The sequence below is a fragment of the Pithys albifrons genome, chromosome 3, assembly GCF_047495875.1.
Source record: "Pithys albifrons albifrons isolate INPA30051 chromosome 3, PitAlb_v1, whole genome shotgun sequence".
Classification (NCBI taxonomy): Eukaryota; Metazoa; Chordata; class Aves; order Passeriformes; family Thamnophilidae; genus Pithys; species Pithys albifrons.
The window spans coordinates 71,401,276-71,420,627 of record NC_092460.1 but is presented as its reverse complement, the minus strand read 5'-3'; the positions used below and the strand labels follow the sequence as shown (position 1 = coordinate 71,420,627).

The following is a 19,352-nucleotide window of genomic DNA, read 5'->3' as shown; positions in this document are numbered from 1 at the left end:
ATAGCCAAATTATTCATACCTTAGCCATCTGAACTAACAATCCTTTATTATTATTTTAAGTATCTAAATGTATAAAAATTTTCCTTCAGAATACCTCTGTCAGATTTTTGGGGCTTCCAGTACTCCAGAAAATCTGACCATTTAAATATAATTCCCTGGCTATGGATTTAGGGTCCTAGCTTCAGACACAAAATAAAGTTGTATCATAAGGTCTTTTCATGGACCTTGTGAAAATTTCACATATTTTAGCTATCCATCTTGCCAAACCATCTTATTATGTTCAGTTTTGTGTTTTCTTATCAGTTTGGATACAGAGACAGGTTAAAAAAAATTGAGAGAGTAATCACTACTTTGTAATGCCATTATTCCTTTGACCTTCTCACTTTTATTATTTTAGTTTTTAAGACCCTTCATGATATATGGATATCTGCAGTGATGTGACTTGCTGTGATTGTGGTAATTCCCAGTACAAGGACAAAACCAGAGCTCCTTGAACTGAGAGAGGAAGGATTCAACTTCCTTGTGTCTCCCTAAATAAGCAGAAAAAGAAAGAAGATATTATTACCCTATTTGCAAATGGTTTCTAACATCTGGGCTTTGAATTGTTTCAGGAACCTTTTGGCCTTGTGACACAGTGTGCTCATTAGGACACTGGCTGTTAGGCTCAGTTTTACTCTCTTTGCAACATGAGCAAACTGAATGAGCATTAATAAGACTCTAATTGGCAGCAGGTGTGACTATGTTATAAGGCAACTCAAAATTAATGAAGCATTTTGATTTGCTACATATTATTAAGTTTTTTAGTAATAAATGAATGAGAACTAAACAATCATTAGCATGCCTTGGGTTACAAAAAGAATTGGATTAACAAATCGCTGCAAAGTGTATTAATATAGGTAGAAAGCTCTTGGAGATGTTTTTAAACAATTCATTTTTAAAGAGCACTTAGGTCAGAGCTATTTTAAATGAAATTGATGGCAAGGTCTAAGGTGTCAGCACAGCAGGCACACATTGCCAGCAGAGTATGTTAAGCAGGAGCTGAGATTTTAAGCAGTTTTTACAGGTGTTAAGGTCCTAGTTTATTCCAAACTTCTTGTCTCCAGGAGCTATTCTTTTATCATCTTTCTAAAAGAAATTTGAGCACATTTTTCCATATCGTCATTCCAGGTAGAAAATAGTCTTTTTTCTTCAAACTGAACTATGAAACCATCTTTTTTTGTCTTTTTTTCCTTAAGAAAGAGGTGATCTGTATGCCTTTGACTTGTAAGCAAAAACCTTCATATGCTCAATTCTGCCCATTCGAGCAAAGCAGCAAGGCCTTTGCTAGTGTCATTCATTACAGAGCCACACATCCCATTTTTTAAACAAACTTGATACAAATGTAATTCCAGAAATCTAAATGGAGTTAAAGATGTGTTTTCTTGGCATTTAGATCTGTGCAAATTCAGGGAAATTACCACTTGGCTGGCAGAGGAATTGGTAACAGCAGTAGTCATTTGAAGCATTGTTTAAATTTATTCTATGATTCAGCATTTTCTCAAGAACTAGTAGGCTATGGAATATTCTCAATGCATTTATGGACATCTTGCTTTGCACACAGCAAGCTACAGAGATGATGTGACATTCTGCAATTACTGTTCATAACACAACTGTTGGTTACCCCAGACCTGTGTGATCCTTATCTGAAGCCACCTTTAATTCTAGAATGAGATGCCTATAGAAGCAGTCATTGGTTATAACATTTGTGAACAATTTTCAAAATAAAAATACCATCTGTTCTAGTGTGGTATTTAATAATATTCATGGAGTTTTAAAGGTAATGTCCATTTCTCCCTAGCAGAATATAAAAATGCAGCCACTGCATAGTGAAAATGAAATGGATTTCCTTTTTTATTTTTGAGTAGACATAGATGGGGTTATCAACTCAGAAATCTCTGTGATAGATTGCCAGTGATGGTTGGAAAGGCCCAGGCATGATTGTAAGTCACATTTGTCTTTCAAGGCCTCTTCACTACAGATAACAGTTATTTTTGAGAGTCCCAGGAATAATACAAAGCCAAAAAACTCAATGAAGAACTGGCCAATTTAATTTAATTTAATGTCAACTCTGTACAATGACTGAATGACCTAGGAGGAAACTGAAGAAAACACTAATGAAGTTAATCAAAATGACTAAACAAAGGTTTCTGAAAGACTATAGTCCCCAAAGCTGTCCTCCCTTTTACAGTCTTTGTGAAATGAATGCAGTTATTTGCAATACAGACATGTAAATATTTGGCTGTTTCTAGTCTCTCAAAGAAGCCAAGTGCATCCATCTATTCCAAATGCTGATTTATGTTAGTCTCATCAAAAATACAAAGATTCTGTGTTTAGAAAGAGAGATGCTGCAAAATATAGCCCTTCCAAATGTATTCCTCTAGCTGCTCACAGTAGGTTCTTGCTGGAGACTGACTGAGCAATCATACAGGTGGTAGGGAGGCAGCCTGTCAGCTATTATGCTTGTCAAACACGTTTGAAGTGTTTTACAGAAGAAAAGGGTGTTTAACCAATTTGGTGAGCACAGTCTCAATTAAACTCAGGGTCCCTTTAGCACTACTTAAGCTATTTTGAGATCAGTATAATCATGGAGGCAAAGCAAAATTCGATGTAGTATTTGAGTGTCTGGAAGATAAACTGGGTGGGTACCTAACCTGACCTAGATGTGGTCCCTTGTTCTCACAGCTCATCTATTCTTTGGGCAAGGCAAGTGGGCTATCCCCAGCTTGTAGTCTGGCTCTGGCAAAAGAACTGCCTTGTTGGATAAGTGTAAGAGGTGTGATGTTCATTATCGACTGTTTAGGTCTTTCTGCAAGATGGTTCTAACCCAAATGGAGATCCACACAAGAAGACTGTGGGAGAACCAAAAAATGCCACTGATTATACTCCAGAGGAAATGAAAACTATGCCTAAACTCTGTAAGAACACTGTCAGATTTTGCCACTAGGAAGGCCATATTACAGGTTACAGACCACATGGAAATTTATGCAGAACTAGGTCATGTCAAGTGGACAAGTTAGGAAGAAGAAGCAGGTCTAAGACCAGACAGAAAGAGACAGAAAAGGATAGCAAACTGGAAGAGTACTAACTGCCAGGAGTGAATGTCAGCTGAAAGCAAATTATACGTGACTGAGATGGCAAATTCTGAGCATCTTAACATTAAGTCTGACTTTTTAGGGCATTAGACCAAGGCTGGAAGGTAAAGGATGACAGATTATTTCAGGAGGAAAGGGACCTCTGCTCACACCTTGTTGGGAATCCTGCGCTACAACTTTTGATTGCTATTTTTTGAGAAAACCATAACATTCAGAGGAACATAATTTTTGATTATATTTTCACTCATAAATGTTTCTCATCTATGGGAAAGAATTTCTCATCAAAACTAGTGAGAGCCTCAGTCTCCTCAGAGTAGCCAGGAGCACAGTGATCAAACCCACATGGATGAATGCTAATCTGAGGCCCTGCACTTCTCAGTGGGGAGAGGTAAGGGAGAAGCATCCACCTGGGTTTACTGCATCTTTGCTGAGTTCCCCGAATATTGCTATTTCTTCTAGGATTTATCTGTTTACTGTAACAATTTGGAAAAGAGAGCAAATTAGTCTCAGGATAGAACATGGGGGGATAACCATTTCCTAGGGGGTTGGTTGAGGAGGATAACAATTTCCTGGCAAACTCAAAATTTAAGCAAATATTTGTGTGGTCATCTTAATGAATTTAGCCATGACAATTCCCAAGTTCTCTTATGCACCTTCTTGAAAATTCCTGGTGTTTATCTTTCACTGGAAAATTGACAATTTTCATATTGTTACAGAACTGGGTATATAATTATCAGACTAGCACTGGCTGTCAGAATGTGTTCTGATGAGTCTCTTTATTAGCTTCTTTTTCCTCAGTCTTCTTTCTAACCCTGTTCTATTCTTAGAAAGGTTGACTATCAAGGAGGTCAAAATCGCAGTAATTTGGGTGTGAGTTTTAAGAAGACATGTGTCAGCCTTATACTGGAATTGGCTCAACCTGTGGAAAAATGCATATTGACTTTTATTTTCTAGGCAACTTTTGAGTTGGTATTGATTCTTCTTGAATCTTCTGCAAAAAGTATTGTGTGTTGGAATTACTGTAAATGTAAAGAGAAGATTTGAGTGTTTGCATTTTTAACATCCTAGCTGGAGCAACAATGTCAGCTGAAATTCCCAAGTCCTGTGCACAAAAAAATCCCTTCAGTTTTGCTTGTATAATTTTATTTTTCTGAAGGATATGTAATACTTTTCTGTTTTGGGGCTAGTGCCATTGCTGCTCATGTTTTTCTGCAGGCAAATGGTGTTGCTTGTTAGATTATTAAGGTCATATTTTCTTAAAAAAAAGTTAATTATATGTAACTTATATTACATGCTTGTCTAGTAGGTTTGGGGGTTTTTGTTTGGTTGGTTGTTTTTGGTTTTTTTTTCATTTCATAGGAGCATAGGATTGCAGGGTAATTCAGACTGCAGTCCAGTATCTCAGGAATTACCAAGTCTGACTCATATCAGAGTCATCTCTGAGCTGACAGTAGGTTGCTCAGAGCTTTATCCATTTAGTTGGGTCTCAAAAACCCTGTAGGGATGGAGATTGCCAGCCTCTTTAGGCAGCCTGGAGTGACTCATCAGAACTGTTTTTCCTTACTGGCAGTTTGAATCTCTCTTGTTTCAACATACGCGTTGGTTCCTGTCATCCTGCCATTGACTTCCTTTGAAGAAAGCTACTAACCTACCCAGGGGCACTGGTGGGGGGCAGCTGTCAGGGTCTGCCATCCCCCAGACTCTCTTCACAGGACAAGTGCTTGCTTCCAAGTCCTACCAGTGAAGCTTTAAAAAATTCCACTTTAGTTTATTGGTGCGTTTTATGTATGGTTGGCCAAAATCTAGATGTGATATTCTGGATATGATCTAACAAGTGTGGAGTAGAGGGAAGTAATTTCCCTTGATCTGCTGGTCATACCTCTGCTATTACAGCCCTGGGCACTGTTGGGACTTCTTTGCTGCCAGCACACATGCCCAGCATGCACTCAACCTCCTGTCTACTAATGCACTTTCTTCACTAGGGTAAAATTGGTATTATTTGAAAGATTTTAAACATAAAAATGCATTGCTCATGAAGCAAGATTAAAGCTTTTGGGAATTTTTCTTTTGTGTGTGTGTTGGAGTTGTTTTGGAAATACGTTTAATCAAAATATAATCAAGTTGTTAGATGAAAGATCCTGTATTTATTTAAAATGCTTTTGAAAAAAATTAAGGAGCAGTTCAAAACAATTGTAATTTTATTTACTTTCATAGGGTTTGCACAGATATAAAAGGCAAAACATCTTGATGGATGAGAAATTATATCCCATAGATACCATGTTATGAAACCTAAAATAATGAGAAATTCCTTATTATGTAAAACTACTGTAGTTAAATTATACAGCTAATCTAGTCCAGAACATAGAAAGCTATTAAACTGTTATGTTTAGCTTATTCTAAATTTTAACTGTAATTTTTAGGTTTAGTTTTGGATATATATTGTCTGAGAAGCCCTGAGAATGTAAGTGTGTACTATACAGCCCTTCCACCCACTCTTACCAAAAATGTTTTTTAAGAGTAGCAACATGATAGTGTCTGGGCAAGGACAACATGTTCCATATGTTTTATCCATAGATAAAATCAGACTCTTTATCCTTAATCCTTCCCAGAATCATAGAAACAATTGGGTTCGAAAAGACAAAAAGGTCATTGAATTGATATTGCAGCAAGGCATAGGCAACACCTCAGTGCTGAATGAACCACGGTCTTCATCATCACTGAGTTCCACTTGCAAAGCCACACTGTTATGCCATAGGACCTGAGGAGATGAGGCAGTCACAGAGGAGATGCACCTGCTGCATCTGGTATGGATTTTTCACCATTGCCCTCAGTCCCTTAAGCTGAGCTCAGTCTGTGCAGCTGCAGCAGTCAGTCATGGTGGTGCAGAGCTCAGAGAGGCTGTGACTTGCTGTGGGGTGGGTTCCGTTGCTTCCTGGTCAAGCTGGCAGGGCTTCAGTACCCCTTCCGGATATTGTTCCATGACAAGAGCTCAAACTGACACCCTTCACCTATGTCCCTGCCCTGCTGGCATTGCTCCTGGTGGCTGGTGCTCCTAAGAGCTTCTTTTATACATGTGGGAGGCCTGGATTATGTCCCTTCTGGCACAGCCCAGGTCCCATCAGCAGCTGTAATGATAGCTGAGGGCTCCTGGCAGCTCCCTTGTGTCCCCCAAGGTTTCCCCAGTTTGGGAATTTTGCCTGCACCACAGCTGCTCACCTTGGTGACTGAGTGCTAGCTCAGTTATCACAAAAGCAACGGGAAATTTTATGGGGTTTGTTCTTGGGTTTTGCCAAAAACTTGCAAGGATAATTTTAAGGCTCCACAACATAAAAATTCTTTGCAAAGTTGTTTCAGTTTTCAAAAATGTGTTTTAAAAAGCAAGTAAATTCCAACTTTACAGTGGCATCTTTTTCATTTGATAGTTTCTATGTCAAATGAATTTTCCGTGATTTTATTCAAATATGAGTTTTGATAGTTCCTAAATAAAATTTATTTGTTTTTCAATTTAAGCAGGCTTTTCATTGTTTTCTTCAATGAAATTAAAATCTCAAAAACTGCCTTTGGTTTTGAGATTTGGCTGTGGGTTCAGGTCTCTGGTGTTCATACCTTGATTGTGGCTATCAACATGCCAGCTCCTACGACAGTGGATGGAGCTCTGACCAGTGGTCGTTCAGGTCACCACAAGTAGAAATTTGCCTTTAGTCACCTGAGTAATTTTACAGATTTCGTCAATTGAAGGTGCATAAACATAGGCATTGACTACAATTTGAAATGCTTTAGGGTATTAAAATAGTGCACAGGCCTGGTAGACATGAACAGGACTCAGAGGAGACCTTCTGTTGCAGGCTCTGGAGACCAGCCAGGGTACTCCACAGTGGCCCAAATCACAGTAAACTAAATTCGGTTTAGACAAGTAAATCTCGCACTACATCTCTGTTGACTGTAATGAGAGATTAGATATGTTAACTCACATGTAGATATTGAAAAAAAACATCTATGGTTTGGTTTCTGACTGATTCTGAATTCCTTATAAAATGTTTTAATGGCACAGAACTAACCCACATGTAAAAAATTCTGTGTTAAAATAAATTACTGTTCTTTCACTTGGCTCTAGACTTCACATGTGATTTGGGAAAAAAAATTGAAAAATTTAAATGCATAACAGAAATAGGAATCTTTGTCCTGAAGAAAACATTCATTGTTATCTCTGTAGTAAAACATGGGTCAGGACTGAAGTTTCATTCACTGTATTGAGACATACTCCAGCTGCCAGCAAGTAACAACTTTATTAACAACTAATAACTACAAGCATCAAGCAAGCCCAGAGGCCCAAGAGCCCAAGGAGCCCAAGCAGCCTCGCTTAACAGAAGCCTTAACTCTTTGTAGACTCTCTCTGTCCACATGCACATATATAAATTTTAATTGGCTAAAAGTCTTTCTTCACGTGTCTTGAGTCTTGATAGGTGGCTGATACCTCTCTACATGTTGGCAGTTCTTAAGCTTTGTACTGGCCATTCTCAAAGCACATCTTGTTATTTTGCAGGTGTTCTTCCTCCTCTCTGCTTTCCTATGCCACAATTAAATCCACTCAAGGCCAAAGTCCAAGCTGCCCACAACCCAGACTTCATCTTCAATTCATTATGAAATAAATTGTGAACACAAGCAATGCTAGTAAATACAGTATGTTGGGAACAAGTAATGGAGTTATTTATTAATGAATGAATTAGCTTATTAATTAGTTGTTTTTTAACACTTTTATGACTTGCATGTTGTTTACTGTGTCTTCTGAAAATCAATCAGTTTGCCTTAAATCAACCGTCTAAAAACCGAAATAACACAGATCATAGATAGGCTTGAAAATATGGCATTAAATCCACACTTACGCTCTTTCTTATTTATAAAACTAGAATTTAATAACATGTTTCAACTCAGGAAAATCAAAAAGGTGTTGGGACATACTTCTAGCTCCTGCTAGAAGTCTGAAACAGCTTAATTTTTGGCTCTTAGAGTAGCATTTCATTTACCATCTAAATGCATTGAAATGAGATTTCACTTCTATATGTAGACAGGATTTTTTCATTTCAAAAGTTTTTTCCTGCTTTACGTTGCAATGAATTTAAGACTTCACTGAGTGTTTCATGATAACTGAGAAAAGGAGACCAATAATGTTTTCTTCTCATAACCAGTTTCTAGCAGCTATGAGGGATGCTGGAAACATGAAAAGCCAAGTCTCTGTTTTTTATGTTTTGGCATAGGATCCCATATCTTCCCAATGCCATGAGCAGTCTTTTACCTCACTTTTACCAGGGACTGCAAATAACTAATCACTAAGGCGCACAGTTGGGTGTAGGAGATCTGCGTCCAGAGAGTTGTGCTGTTAACTTGTGTATACAAAGTAGAGCAACTCCAGCTAGAGAGTGTGAACAAATAGTACCCTGTAGCATGCAAAAACCTGCTTATTGCATCCAGTGGTGTCTTTAACACTAATATTCAAAGAGCTGGTGTGAATCACACAGAACAGGTATTGGTCCCTGCACTGTTTGATTCATCTTTTGCAGCTGAGATGTTGCCCTAATTCCTAGCTCTTCAACCAGAGCAAGGTGCAAGAATTGTGCCCAGTTCTGACATAGCTTCCCTCATGTTACAGAAATCCTTGTTTTGACAGGTAAATTCCATGCATTGATGAATTGCCCTTGTCTGAACATGAACCATTTTCACTGAAACCAGGCAGATCTCTCCTGAGACACATTTGATGCTCTGAAAATATTTCTAAAAAATCTTGTTTCTGTTTTTTCTTGAACAGCTGTCTTCCACTACCCATTCTGTTGGTAGAATAAATGATGTATCCATCTGAAAGTGAACCAGAAAAATGACTTCTCTTTACATAATATAGAATTATTTGGGTTTTTTTTCAAAATACTTTCTACTGAAACTAAATTATTAACTTCTAACTTTGGAAGTTGAACATGGAATAGAGTTCCTTGGATATAACTTGTGTGAGTCCTGTACTTCCTTACATACAATGCATAGTGATTGAAACTCTTTGACAAGACCTTCTTAACTGTTTTTGCTTTTCTGTGTCACAGATAGGAAATGGCATTTGAAACTTAAAGCTTATGGTGATGAGTTTAATTTAAATGGTATGCTATTTGAAATAGGTGACACTTTTGTTTTAGTAAATTAATGCTGTGTCAAAAGGAAACTCAAAGATGCTTCTACCTGTAATAAAAAAGTGATGCTCTCTAGAATTCTAATATTTCACCATATGATTACATTACCTAATCTTATAATTTTTATTATATGAAACATAGCAAAATATTTCCTCTATCCGTTAATCTAAATGTAATTTCAGGCTTTATATAAATCTTTGTGGAAAAATCACAAGTAGCTCTAGAATCATACTGATACACTCTATTAAAACTGAAAAAGAGTAGAATAAGATTTGTAGGAGAGGTAGTATCCTTTGTTTGACAAACTGGTATAGCTGGAAAAAAAATAAAGTAGTACTGTTTACAGTCATAAAATTGTTCTTAACTTTTCTAAGTACAATGAGTGTATAAAAATGCAGAATAAACAATTCCAGCTTTGCCAAACTCAGGACATCCTTTATACTCTGTGGTGTCCAGTTTCTTCAGCTCATGCCACAGAATAACAACAAGCATAGCCTAGAAGACTTAACTAGGAATGCAGCATTCTTAAAATGTGCAGTATCTGCTCTTCATCTGTATTTATGAGCCAGTCACATCAGGAGTATTTCAGAACCTGCAGATCTGGATAGACATTTCAGAACTGTTGGTTACTGGCAAATACTGAATTGCTTACCTATTACTTCGCACTATAAGACAGAAGTCAGACATACACTGTTGTGGTGCTGAGGTTTTTGAAAAGGTAATGCAATTCAAAGTTTGAATTATAAACTATTTTCTTCTAATTGATACTTAACTTCATATAATTAAGTCTCTTTGATGGGAATCTGCATGAATGTAATTTCTCCCACTTATTCAAGCCTGCAGAACATGCCTTGGGGAGTGTGGTGCTCTGAAATCTGCCAGTAGTGTTGTTCCATATCTCTACCACATATTTGTCCCCATCAGGGGAACAAGGACCTAATTTTAACAAAAGAGATCCACTGTAATTAACTTTCCAAACATTCCTTGATTTCTAGGGTGTGTATGCATTACCAGTTTGTTTCAGTACCACACTTCTGAAGTGGATCTGCCAATTATCTCTCCACCTGCCCTTTTGGTCATGGTATGGATTGCTTTGGGGTGCACAAGTGAGTTTTTTCTGGGCACATACGAAGTGGAAACTACTTTCTGTGATCTCCCTTAGTATGCTGCAGTTATTCATGGGTGCCCACAATATGGAAACAGGGTGAATATGGGATCCTCAGCAGCAACTGTGTCACTCTGTGGCGCTGCTGTACCCCATTGCGCTGCAGTAGCTGCTGGTGAAGGCAGAACTCTCGAGTCTCTGCTCTCTTTCCTTTCAGAGCACTGTGCTGTGGGGACAGAAGAGCACTGGCCAGCTGGAGGATTGAAGCTATGCTGCTCCAGAAAACCAGATGCTTTTCACCAGCAGAGCATCTGTCCTTACACTTGCTTAATTGCTGAAGTGGTGCTGACACCAAGCAACAGATAGACTAAATATTTGATTTTAAATGAGTTTAGAGTTGCTACTTTTGACAGATTAAATAACAGAACCCTTCTTAATTAAAGCAGGTGAAATAAAAAGTGTTGGCATTTGCATATGAACATCTGCAATAGCATTGTTCTTTATAGTTACTGTGTGACTATATGTTTGGACAGTGCTGATTCTGGAATTAAAAATTATGTAGAGCATTTAACTTGATGGATTATCTTTCTTTCCTGAGGACTGAAAAGTATTTTCAAATATCAAGAACAGTAAAATTTATTCCTCCCTTTCTGTTCTGTATCTGTTTTCACAGGGTGTTTGCAAGTATTGGGGTACATTAATGAAGAAAAACCCATATAAACTGTTGGTATTGATTGCCTTGGCAATGTGCATTCCACAGCAGAGCAATGGATTGTGGCATTTGGGGTGGTTTCCTGAGCTGAGCAAACTCCAGGGGAATGCAGAGACCTGCCAGGAGCTGTCAGTGTGGTGTGGGTGGGGACAGAGGTAACCACAGACACCCAGCTCCCACAAAGGGCAGCTCTAAGGAGTGCAACCAGTTTCTTTGGTCCTGTCTTATGTGTCCTGTCCCAAACAGGCACTGTATTAAGCAACACTTGGACTGCTTATTAGCAATGCTAAATGTTTTTTTTTAATAACCTAACTTAGTGACAATGATGAAAAGTTCTCAAAATACTGTCATACAAATCTAAGAGCTTTTTTGGCTAAAGCACAGGTAGGCTTTCTTTTTCTGGAGAAGGTGTAGTCAAAGTGTGAGATACTGGTTTTTTGCTTCTTGAAAAAGACAAAATGAAGATGAGGAAAATAGTTAAAGTTTCTCTTTCATCTCTTCATTTGGTCTTAGAAGAACTCTTGCTATCTGATCATCAAAGCTGTAGCATCATAAAGGATTTGGCAGAGGGTCATGCTAGACAAGAAAATTCTGAATACCTCTAACCATGAGCAAGTCAACGTTGTGTATTGTTTTTCCCCTTGTATATGGTTGTGCAAAGAACTGCATTTAACATTTGAATGAAAAACTTCATTTTCACTATGTGACAGTCTGAGAAATGAGGTTCCATGACAGACCAGAATTGGGATTTTGTACATTTTGACCTGCTGATGTAGACATGAAGAATCAGGAGACTCAGAGTGGAAAGAGTTCTTGTTTCCAGCATAAAATGTTTTGTAAACTTGTATACATTTCATAGCTTATCTTTATCTTTCCAGGGACAAGTTCTGGTTTATTCAGTTTTGAACTCAGTACAGGCAAGTAACACAGACTGTTTCCTAAAGATGTGGCTGGAAGGAGTCAAAGATACTTCTGGTGTAGGTCTGCAGGGGATGTCCTATGAATGGTTTTGTGGTACTGCATTGAGGCTGCAAAAGGATCACGACCTCATGGGCACTGCTTAGGGAATTCCTTATGTGGGAGATCAGACATGGAAAATAGCAGAAGAGGGTGTCTCCAAGAATCCAGGACATAAGATCACTGTAGTACATTGTGTCTGCTCTCTACAAGATTGAGATCATGACTCTCTCTGCCATTGTCTGCAGCAACCCACCAGTGAGTAAAACCTGCTCAGGCTTTTACTTCACGTTGTGTGTAATCTCTCATAATGTACAGTATGCTGGATGATAGATTTTAAGTGGTTGGTTATCTTGGTCAAAGCTTATAGTACAAAAAGGTGTTGTAGAAAGTTGCAGAAGGGAAGGTGTATCTTGCCAAGATTGTGAGAACTGAACTAAATTTCTGTTGGCAAATGAAACCCAGTAGTATGGACTCAGTTTGACAAATTCAAGACCAAATTCAGGCCTGACAATCAGAGATGACCTGTTTTTTGAGAGGTTTCTGGCAGTAAAAATTCCTCTCTTTAAGCTTTCCCTTAGTTCAGTGTAGCACTGGAGGTTTTTGGTCATCACTGGTAGTGATAAGCTCAAGACTTTTATGGACCTACCCAAATAGTTTTAACTCTTCAGCATGCAATTGGCCTGTACAGTGTTAATTTGCAAACTCTTGAGGAGTATGGGCTAGGTTGTAAAATGTGTGTTATTGCAGCTGAATAGGTGCCCAGGGCACGAAATCATTCAATACAACAAGCCAGAATTAGAAGTGAAATACAAAAGTGTATTTCCTTTGTGAAGTAGAGGTAGAAGTTGCATTTCTTAATACAGAGTATTGAGCAAACTACACAGGGCTAAATATTGCAGACTAGCTCACATGGATTCATCTGATATGTTATGTCAAGTTAAATGAAATCCTCATCTTTTTTCCTTAATCTCCAGGACACTGTAGGTTCACGATAAGTGAACTGAACTGTAACCCAAATAAACTCAGTTTATAATAACTCCAAAAGCATGTATTGGAAATCTTGCTGTATTCCAGTGTGATAGGTCAAAAATACAACTGAGTGCTAATTTTGCTGTTTAATGCAACCTTTTGAAAAGTCTGTTTCTAACCTTTTTTTATTGGTCTCACATTTTCTTATTCTATTAGCATCCCATTTTATGCTTCTTTCCCTCCCTATTTGACATTTCAGAATGAATAACAAAGCAGTTTTTTAAGTGCATATGCATTTCCTCAAGGAAATCAGGGCTGGAGCACAAACATTGGTCTTTGCATGCATGTCGACGAAGCATGAATAAAAATATGTCTGCCTTTGCTTGCCTGCGTGCCAGAGCCTGACCTTCCATGCTTTGAACTCTTGCTCCAAAATGCAAATGCATAATTCAAAAGGACTGAGGCAGGATAGTGTTGAGCATAACTTCTGGGTATATGGTTTCCATAGCAAAATACTCATATTTGAATTATGGTTCTAAACTGCCTGTGGCTCAGGAGATGTGGTTCCACAGGAAAAGGTCGAGGACAACGAGGGCACCCAGTGGCTAGGGCAGTGTGCCCTGGTGGCAGACAAGGGCTGAGGACTGTTTTCTTTCTGGTGAACTTCTCAGCTGAAGTACGAACATTAACTTTCATGTGAATTTCGGATATGAAGGTGTGTCTCAACAAACTATATGCAAGAGAGAGTACTATAATGAATTGTCTTTCCAAAGTAAACTATTCTGGTTATGTGCAAAAGTGTAGCTTGTCGAAAAGTCAGTCAGGTTCAAGGTCTGACCGGAGACATGGTAGTTAAGCAAATGTTTTGGAATAAGGATTCACTATTGCTTAGGTTTAATTAGGTCCAATACACATCTTTTTGGTTTAGGGGGGTTTTTTGTTTGGTTTGGGGGTTCTTTTTGTTTTGATGGGGGTTTTTTTGGGTTTTTTGGGTTTTTTGTCCTTTCCCAGATGCTGGTAATACTCTCAAAGGAAATTGATATGGTGATGTGGTAGTTTTAGTTAGGCTTACATGTAGGCCTTAATTTTAGTACAAATAATGCTACTAATAATGCTGTGTAGATTAAGAGAGACAGATGTCACCTGACTTAAGCAACCAAAGAAATATCTCATGATGCAAACTGGGATATAAATGCAGTAGAGTAGGAGGTGTTCTCTCAGTTCCTTCATGGCCAAGGTAGAGACAAGACAGCAGCTGCTGTCTTGCTGCAGTGAGCCTTGGCTGCTGCCCACTGCTACTTCGCATTTTGTTTGAGTTCAGAGAAGTAAAACATTTTATTGTTATTCTCTGTCTTTTGCCTTGCTGGGTGTCTTTTGAGGTGCTTTATGGATCTAGAGTGATGGGATCTGTTTTCAGTGGGAGGTAGAAGATTGTTGTTATATCTAACTTCTGTAGGTGTGTGTTATAATGTAATTTTATTTTTCTCTTTTCTGTATAAATATATATAATTAGTTTAAGTTTAAATATTGGAGGTTTTTTTTTTGTTTCTCCCTTTTCTCAGTGGGAGGGGGAGGGAGACTGACTCTGTATTGGGCAGGTGGCATTTTGCCAGCTCAACCCGAGACAGGTGTGAAGCATAGTGTTGCATATAACTGAATCAATTTATTAATACTAAAATTAAAATTTGAAGGTAATGGTGATAGCAATCAAGTCGTTTTCTGTCTCATTATATTCTGAAGAAGCACAGCCTGTCATACCACAGAAGAGTGATGTTTAAGAGTCCAAATATGTACACTTATGTGTATGCTTATGTGCATATTTGTTTTCCCTTCCTGCACAGGCACAGGCTGCTGCATAAAAAGAAGGGAGTACAGACTGGTAGCCTGTGACCACTGGTGTACAGATTTCTCTTTTCCTCTGCTGAATACTTGTCCTGTTTGGAAGTGTCACAGAAAATATTCTTCACTTTGTTTTACAACCCTGTAGCTGAAGAAAATGAGATATTATTGCTGTTAAATAAAATAAAATAAAATAAAATTCAGCCTGCCACAATTATTTAGCCATGTGCATGCATTCAGATGTTGATATGCCCCTATCATAGCACAGATTTACTGGAAACCATTGGTACTGGGAGAAGTCTTGTTTGCACTCAAATTACCATACGTTTTCTTGCTTCTGTGGAAGCAGAAATTCAGTCAGTCACTGTTGCCAACTCTGTAGGATCACCAAAGTGCTGCTGGAAATGATGCAGAGCTATTTTGCAGGGAGAGTTTAGAAGGATATTTTCTTAAATACTGTGTTCCAAAATTGTATGAATTAGTCAAATGTGTCTTCTGGAATTCTTGTACCATTTCAATTGAGGCTTTCTTACTTTTACAGTGCGCTCTTCATGGCTTGTCAGAAATGTCATAAAACTTATTGAAAACTTGTACAAAAAAGATCTTAGAAGACACAAAAAACCTTTCTACAGCCCCCAGAATTTTTTAAAAATTAATTTAGTTCAGTTAAAATTTCTTTTATACAGACATGTTTGTTTAAAAAGTTAGACTTTAGAGGTCACTAGGCGCTACAGCTTAGAGATCTTCAAAGGTTCTAATGTCTGTGGTGCCTTAGACAATGTTCTCTCAATTTGTTCATTTGAATTTGGTGTAGACCACACAAGGCTTTGTATGTTTTACTTCTTTCTTATTTTAGTTAATTGGTTTGCATCTTTAGTGAAAAATATTGAATGAAGAACAGGAGTGGTATACTCCAGACTAATTTTGCCACATGCTTAGTACTAGCTGCTAAATTTCTTTTCACTGAGGATACTGACTGCTTTCCTATTTTGAAATGAAAAACTTGTTTTTACTTTAATTTTCTTCAATCTCTTTTCATCAGTGGAAAAGTACTAGTTGACAGATAAAATAGAATGATGCATCTTCATTACTATCGTATTCTCTCTGAATTATTTTTTTTCTCCCTTTTCCAGGACCGTTCTATTTACTCTGACCTCTGTAGTTGTGCTTGTCATCACTACTGACTGGATCAGCTGGGACAAGCTGAATCGTGGATTTCTGCCAAGTGATGAGGTCTCAAGAGCCTTCTTGGCTTCTTTCATCTTGGTGTTTGACCTTCTTATTGTCATGCAGGTACACTCTCCTAATGTTTCATTCAAGCTGCTGAGGCTGCCTGGTCACTGTTTCCTCTCGAGCAAATGGTGTTTAGCTAAGGCTATATGAAAGTAAATAAATGTTTTGTTCGCTGTCTTTGTTAGTAGTGGCATTTTATGGCATCATTCTCAGTGACTTTGCAAAAAGGCCTCTGGCCTTTTATTGTGAAAACATTGCTGATTTCTCTTAGACTGCCAGGTAAGAACTGCATGACTTTCCAAATAAGAAAGTGTTTTCTGAAAAAATTACATCAGAAAAGGAAACAGAAGCTGTTTTGTAAATCCAAAACTTCTCTTAGGAAGATGAAATAAATTCAGCCAAATGATAAAGAAATATTTCCATATTTCAAGCATTTACAATATTAGATGTACACACATTACAGCACTTCAGTAAATGAAAATTTTCTATTAAGATTCAACTTTCCACTTTTACATGAAGATTTCCTTACTTTAATCGCAGATCCTTGTACTGTAGTGTCTTCTGCCAGCAAAGTTAACTGGGGATATGATTCACTGTAATCTGCCTGATGTCTGCACCTTTGAGTCTAGCTGTTAGGAAAGGAATCTGGGTCAGAAGTATGTGGCCAAAAAACCTCCTTCATCTGATACTATACTCTCCCCTTTATATTTGTCTGTGGTTTGAACTTTATGTGAATAATTTCCCCAAAGCTCTGTAAAAATTTAGGTCATTTAGACTGAGGCACTGAAGAGGAGTATTGAAGGCCCAAGTGACTTTTGCTCTTAGTCCTAGACATTTCTGACTGTTGAACTGAAGATTTGAGAAGAACTGATGGGTCCTTTCTCTCCAATGTATTAGTAACTGCCTCTGCTAGCAAAGACCATTTCTGAGGCACTTAGTACTTTTTAATGAGCTATCTATTGCTTGAGCAATTATCTTAGAAGTAACACTGGTGACACTCAGGTTTTATCACTGTTGTACTAGGACTTTAAAGCTACATAGAGTCCTATAGTGAAGTTTTGTTTTTCAGTGTCCACTACTGCTCAGTGCTCACTGTGGTTCATGATTAGAACTAGGAGGATAAGAAAAAGAATACTGTTCCTTTGGCTAGGTTTCTGGTGCTTTGTTTTATCTTCCCTTGAATTTTGCATTTTGTTTGATGCTTCAAAATGATTCAAGAGAATATATAACAAATTATTGTACTTTACAGGGCTGTAAGGAAAGTCTGAATGAAAATACAGGATGTATCAAGCTGTACTGAATTTGATATTGCATGCAGGATAGAGAAACAGAGCTGTCTTCATACAAAATAATTACTAAACCATCCTTTTGACTTTGAAAAATGGAATTCCAGCCTTGAAGTTGCTGAATACAGGGAGGAATTTTATGTGAAATAGCTTGTCCTGAGTAGTCATTTATATTTTTACAACACAAAGCAAGAGGCTCTTTTTAATTGCATTTCTAACTGATATTTGTATGATGGACTTATTTATTTATTTATTTGGACTATGAAATTATGTTGTCGTGTTTTCTTTACAGTTCAGTTCTAGCATCTTACACTGCCTCTATAATAAAAGGGTGTTGAGAAAGCAAAGTTTTAAATCACATAGAATCACAGAATGAGTAAGGTTGGAAGGGACTGCAGTGGATCATATGGTCCCAACCTCTCTGTCCAAGAGGGATCATGCTAGAGCACATGACACAGGATTGCATCCAGATGGTTCTTGAATATTTCTAGCAAGGGAGAGTCCACAAGCTCTCTGGGCAGTCTATTCCTGTGCTTGATCACCTGCCCAGGGAAGAAGTTCTTTCTCATTCCTGGGTGTCACTTTCTATCCATTGCCTCTCGTCCTATTGCTGGGCACCACTACGAGCCTGCTCCATCCTCTTGACATCCTCCCTTCAGATACTTACAGACATTGATGAGGTCCCCTCTCAGTTATCTCTTCTCCAGGCTGAACAGGCTCCACTCAGCCTTTTCTCGTAAGAGAGATGCTCCAGTCCCTTAATCATCTTTATTGCCCTCCACAACACAAGTGGAAACCACTAGGATCATGATCCTTTGACTCAAGTATGCTTTAGAATTACATGTCTCTAGAAATTCTTTCTAATGGCAACATCCATATTGCAAATGTGACTGTGTTCAGCAACAAGAGAAAACCACTTGAGTTCAGAAAACCAGTCTCAAATATTCATATAATTATAAATGTTGGCTTTGCCTCTTAGTATTATTATAATTCAACATTTATCTAAGCCCTGCATCAAGCAAAAAAAGAAATAAAGTCACGAGCAGTCTCTACCCGGACGAGATGCCTTTTTTCAATTGAACGTAACCCAGGCAGACAGGTAAAGAGGGAGAACAGGACAGCCAAATCTTACACAGACAGTTGTACGTGAGGGATATGAGTGATGCTTAAGACTGTGTGCATTTTTTACTTTTGGTTTCCATTCTGCAACAGACTTTGTTTGCCTAGCAGTCCCACTCTCCTTCTAGTGTGCAAAGTCTCCTCTAGTTTAAGCAGTCCACTGGATGTTCTAGAGGTGTATCAGAGAGACAAGCACAAATGAGAAACAGAGTAGAAGACAGAGACATGACTAAAATGTCAATGTAAAAGTTATGACTACAAAAATATTAAGACAATCCAAGAAAAAAGATCATGGAGAAGGTTGCAGGATAACAAGAGGACCTCATGGATAGCGTGGCTGGCTTCTTACTCAAGCTGTGCTCTTGCTGCTTCTGCTGACCTTGCTGCGACACATGCCTTCACATCTGCCATCCCTAGAATGAAGAAAAAAGGACCATGAGTCTCTGTTTTAAGTGGCTGCTGTGTATACATCCCCTGATTTTAACTGCTGTGTCCTAGAGTCAATGGAGAGATCAAAGTATAGCTGGGGTGCTTTTAAACATGTACAGTAGGACGAGATGCAGCATGCTCGAGAGGTACACAATTCTCTCCACTGAGCACAAACAGACTCAAAATAATGAGCTGAGAGGAACCATCACCTAAGTCAGATCCAGAAAATATGTTATAAGGATGGCATGGCTTAAGTCCAGAGCTGCAGCCCTGAAAGGATGCTGCTTAGCTATTTCCACACCTAGTAAAAAGACAAAGTAGCATTTCTCTGCTAGTATTTTATCACGGAGACATCTTCGGAGCATGTCTGACTCTTACAGGCAGGCTGATCTCAACATC

The 19,352-nt window shown here is 38.2% G+C and overlaps 1 protein-coding gene across 1 annotated transcript in view; it reads left to right on the top strand.

The window, feature by feature from the left end:
- The window catches only part of TMEM117 (transmembrane protein 117), a 213,999-nt gene that overhangs the window by 147,535 nt on the left and 47,112 nt on the right, over positions 1-19,352 (top strand). Inside the window, exon 6 of the mRNA XM_071549985.1 lies at positions 16,020-16,179. Within this exon, the coding sequence (XP_071406086.1) occupies positions 16,020-16,179 (160 nt within the window). The remainder of the gene's footprint in view (positions 1-16,019; positions 16,180-19,352) is intronic.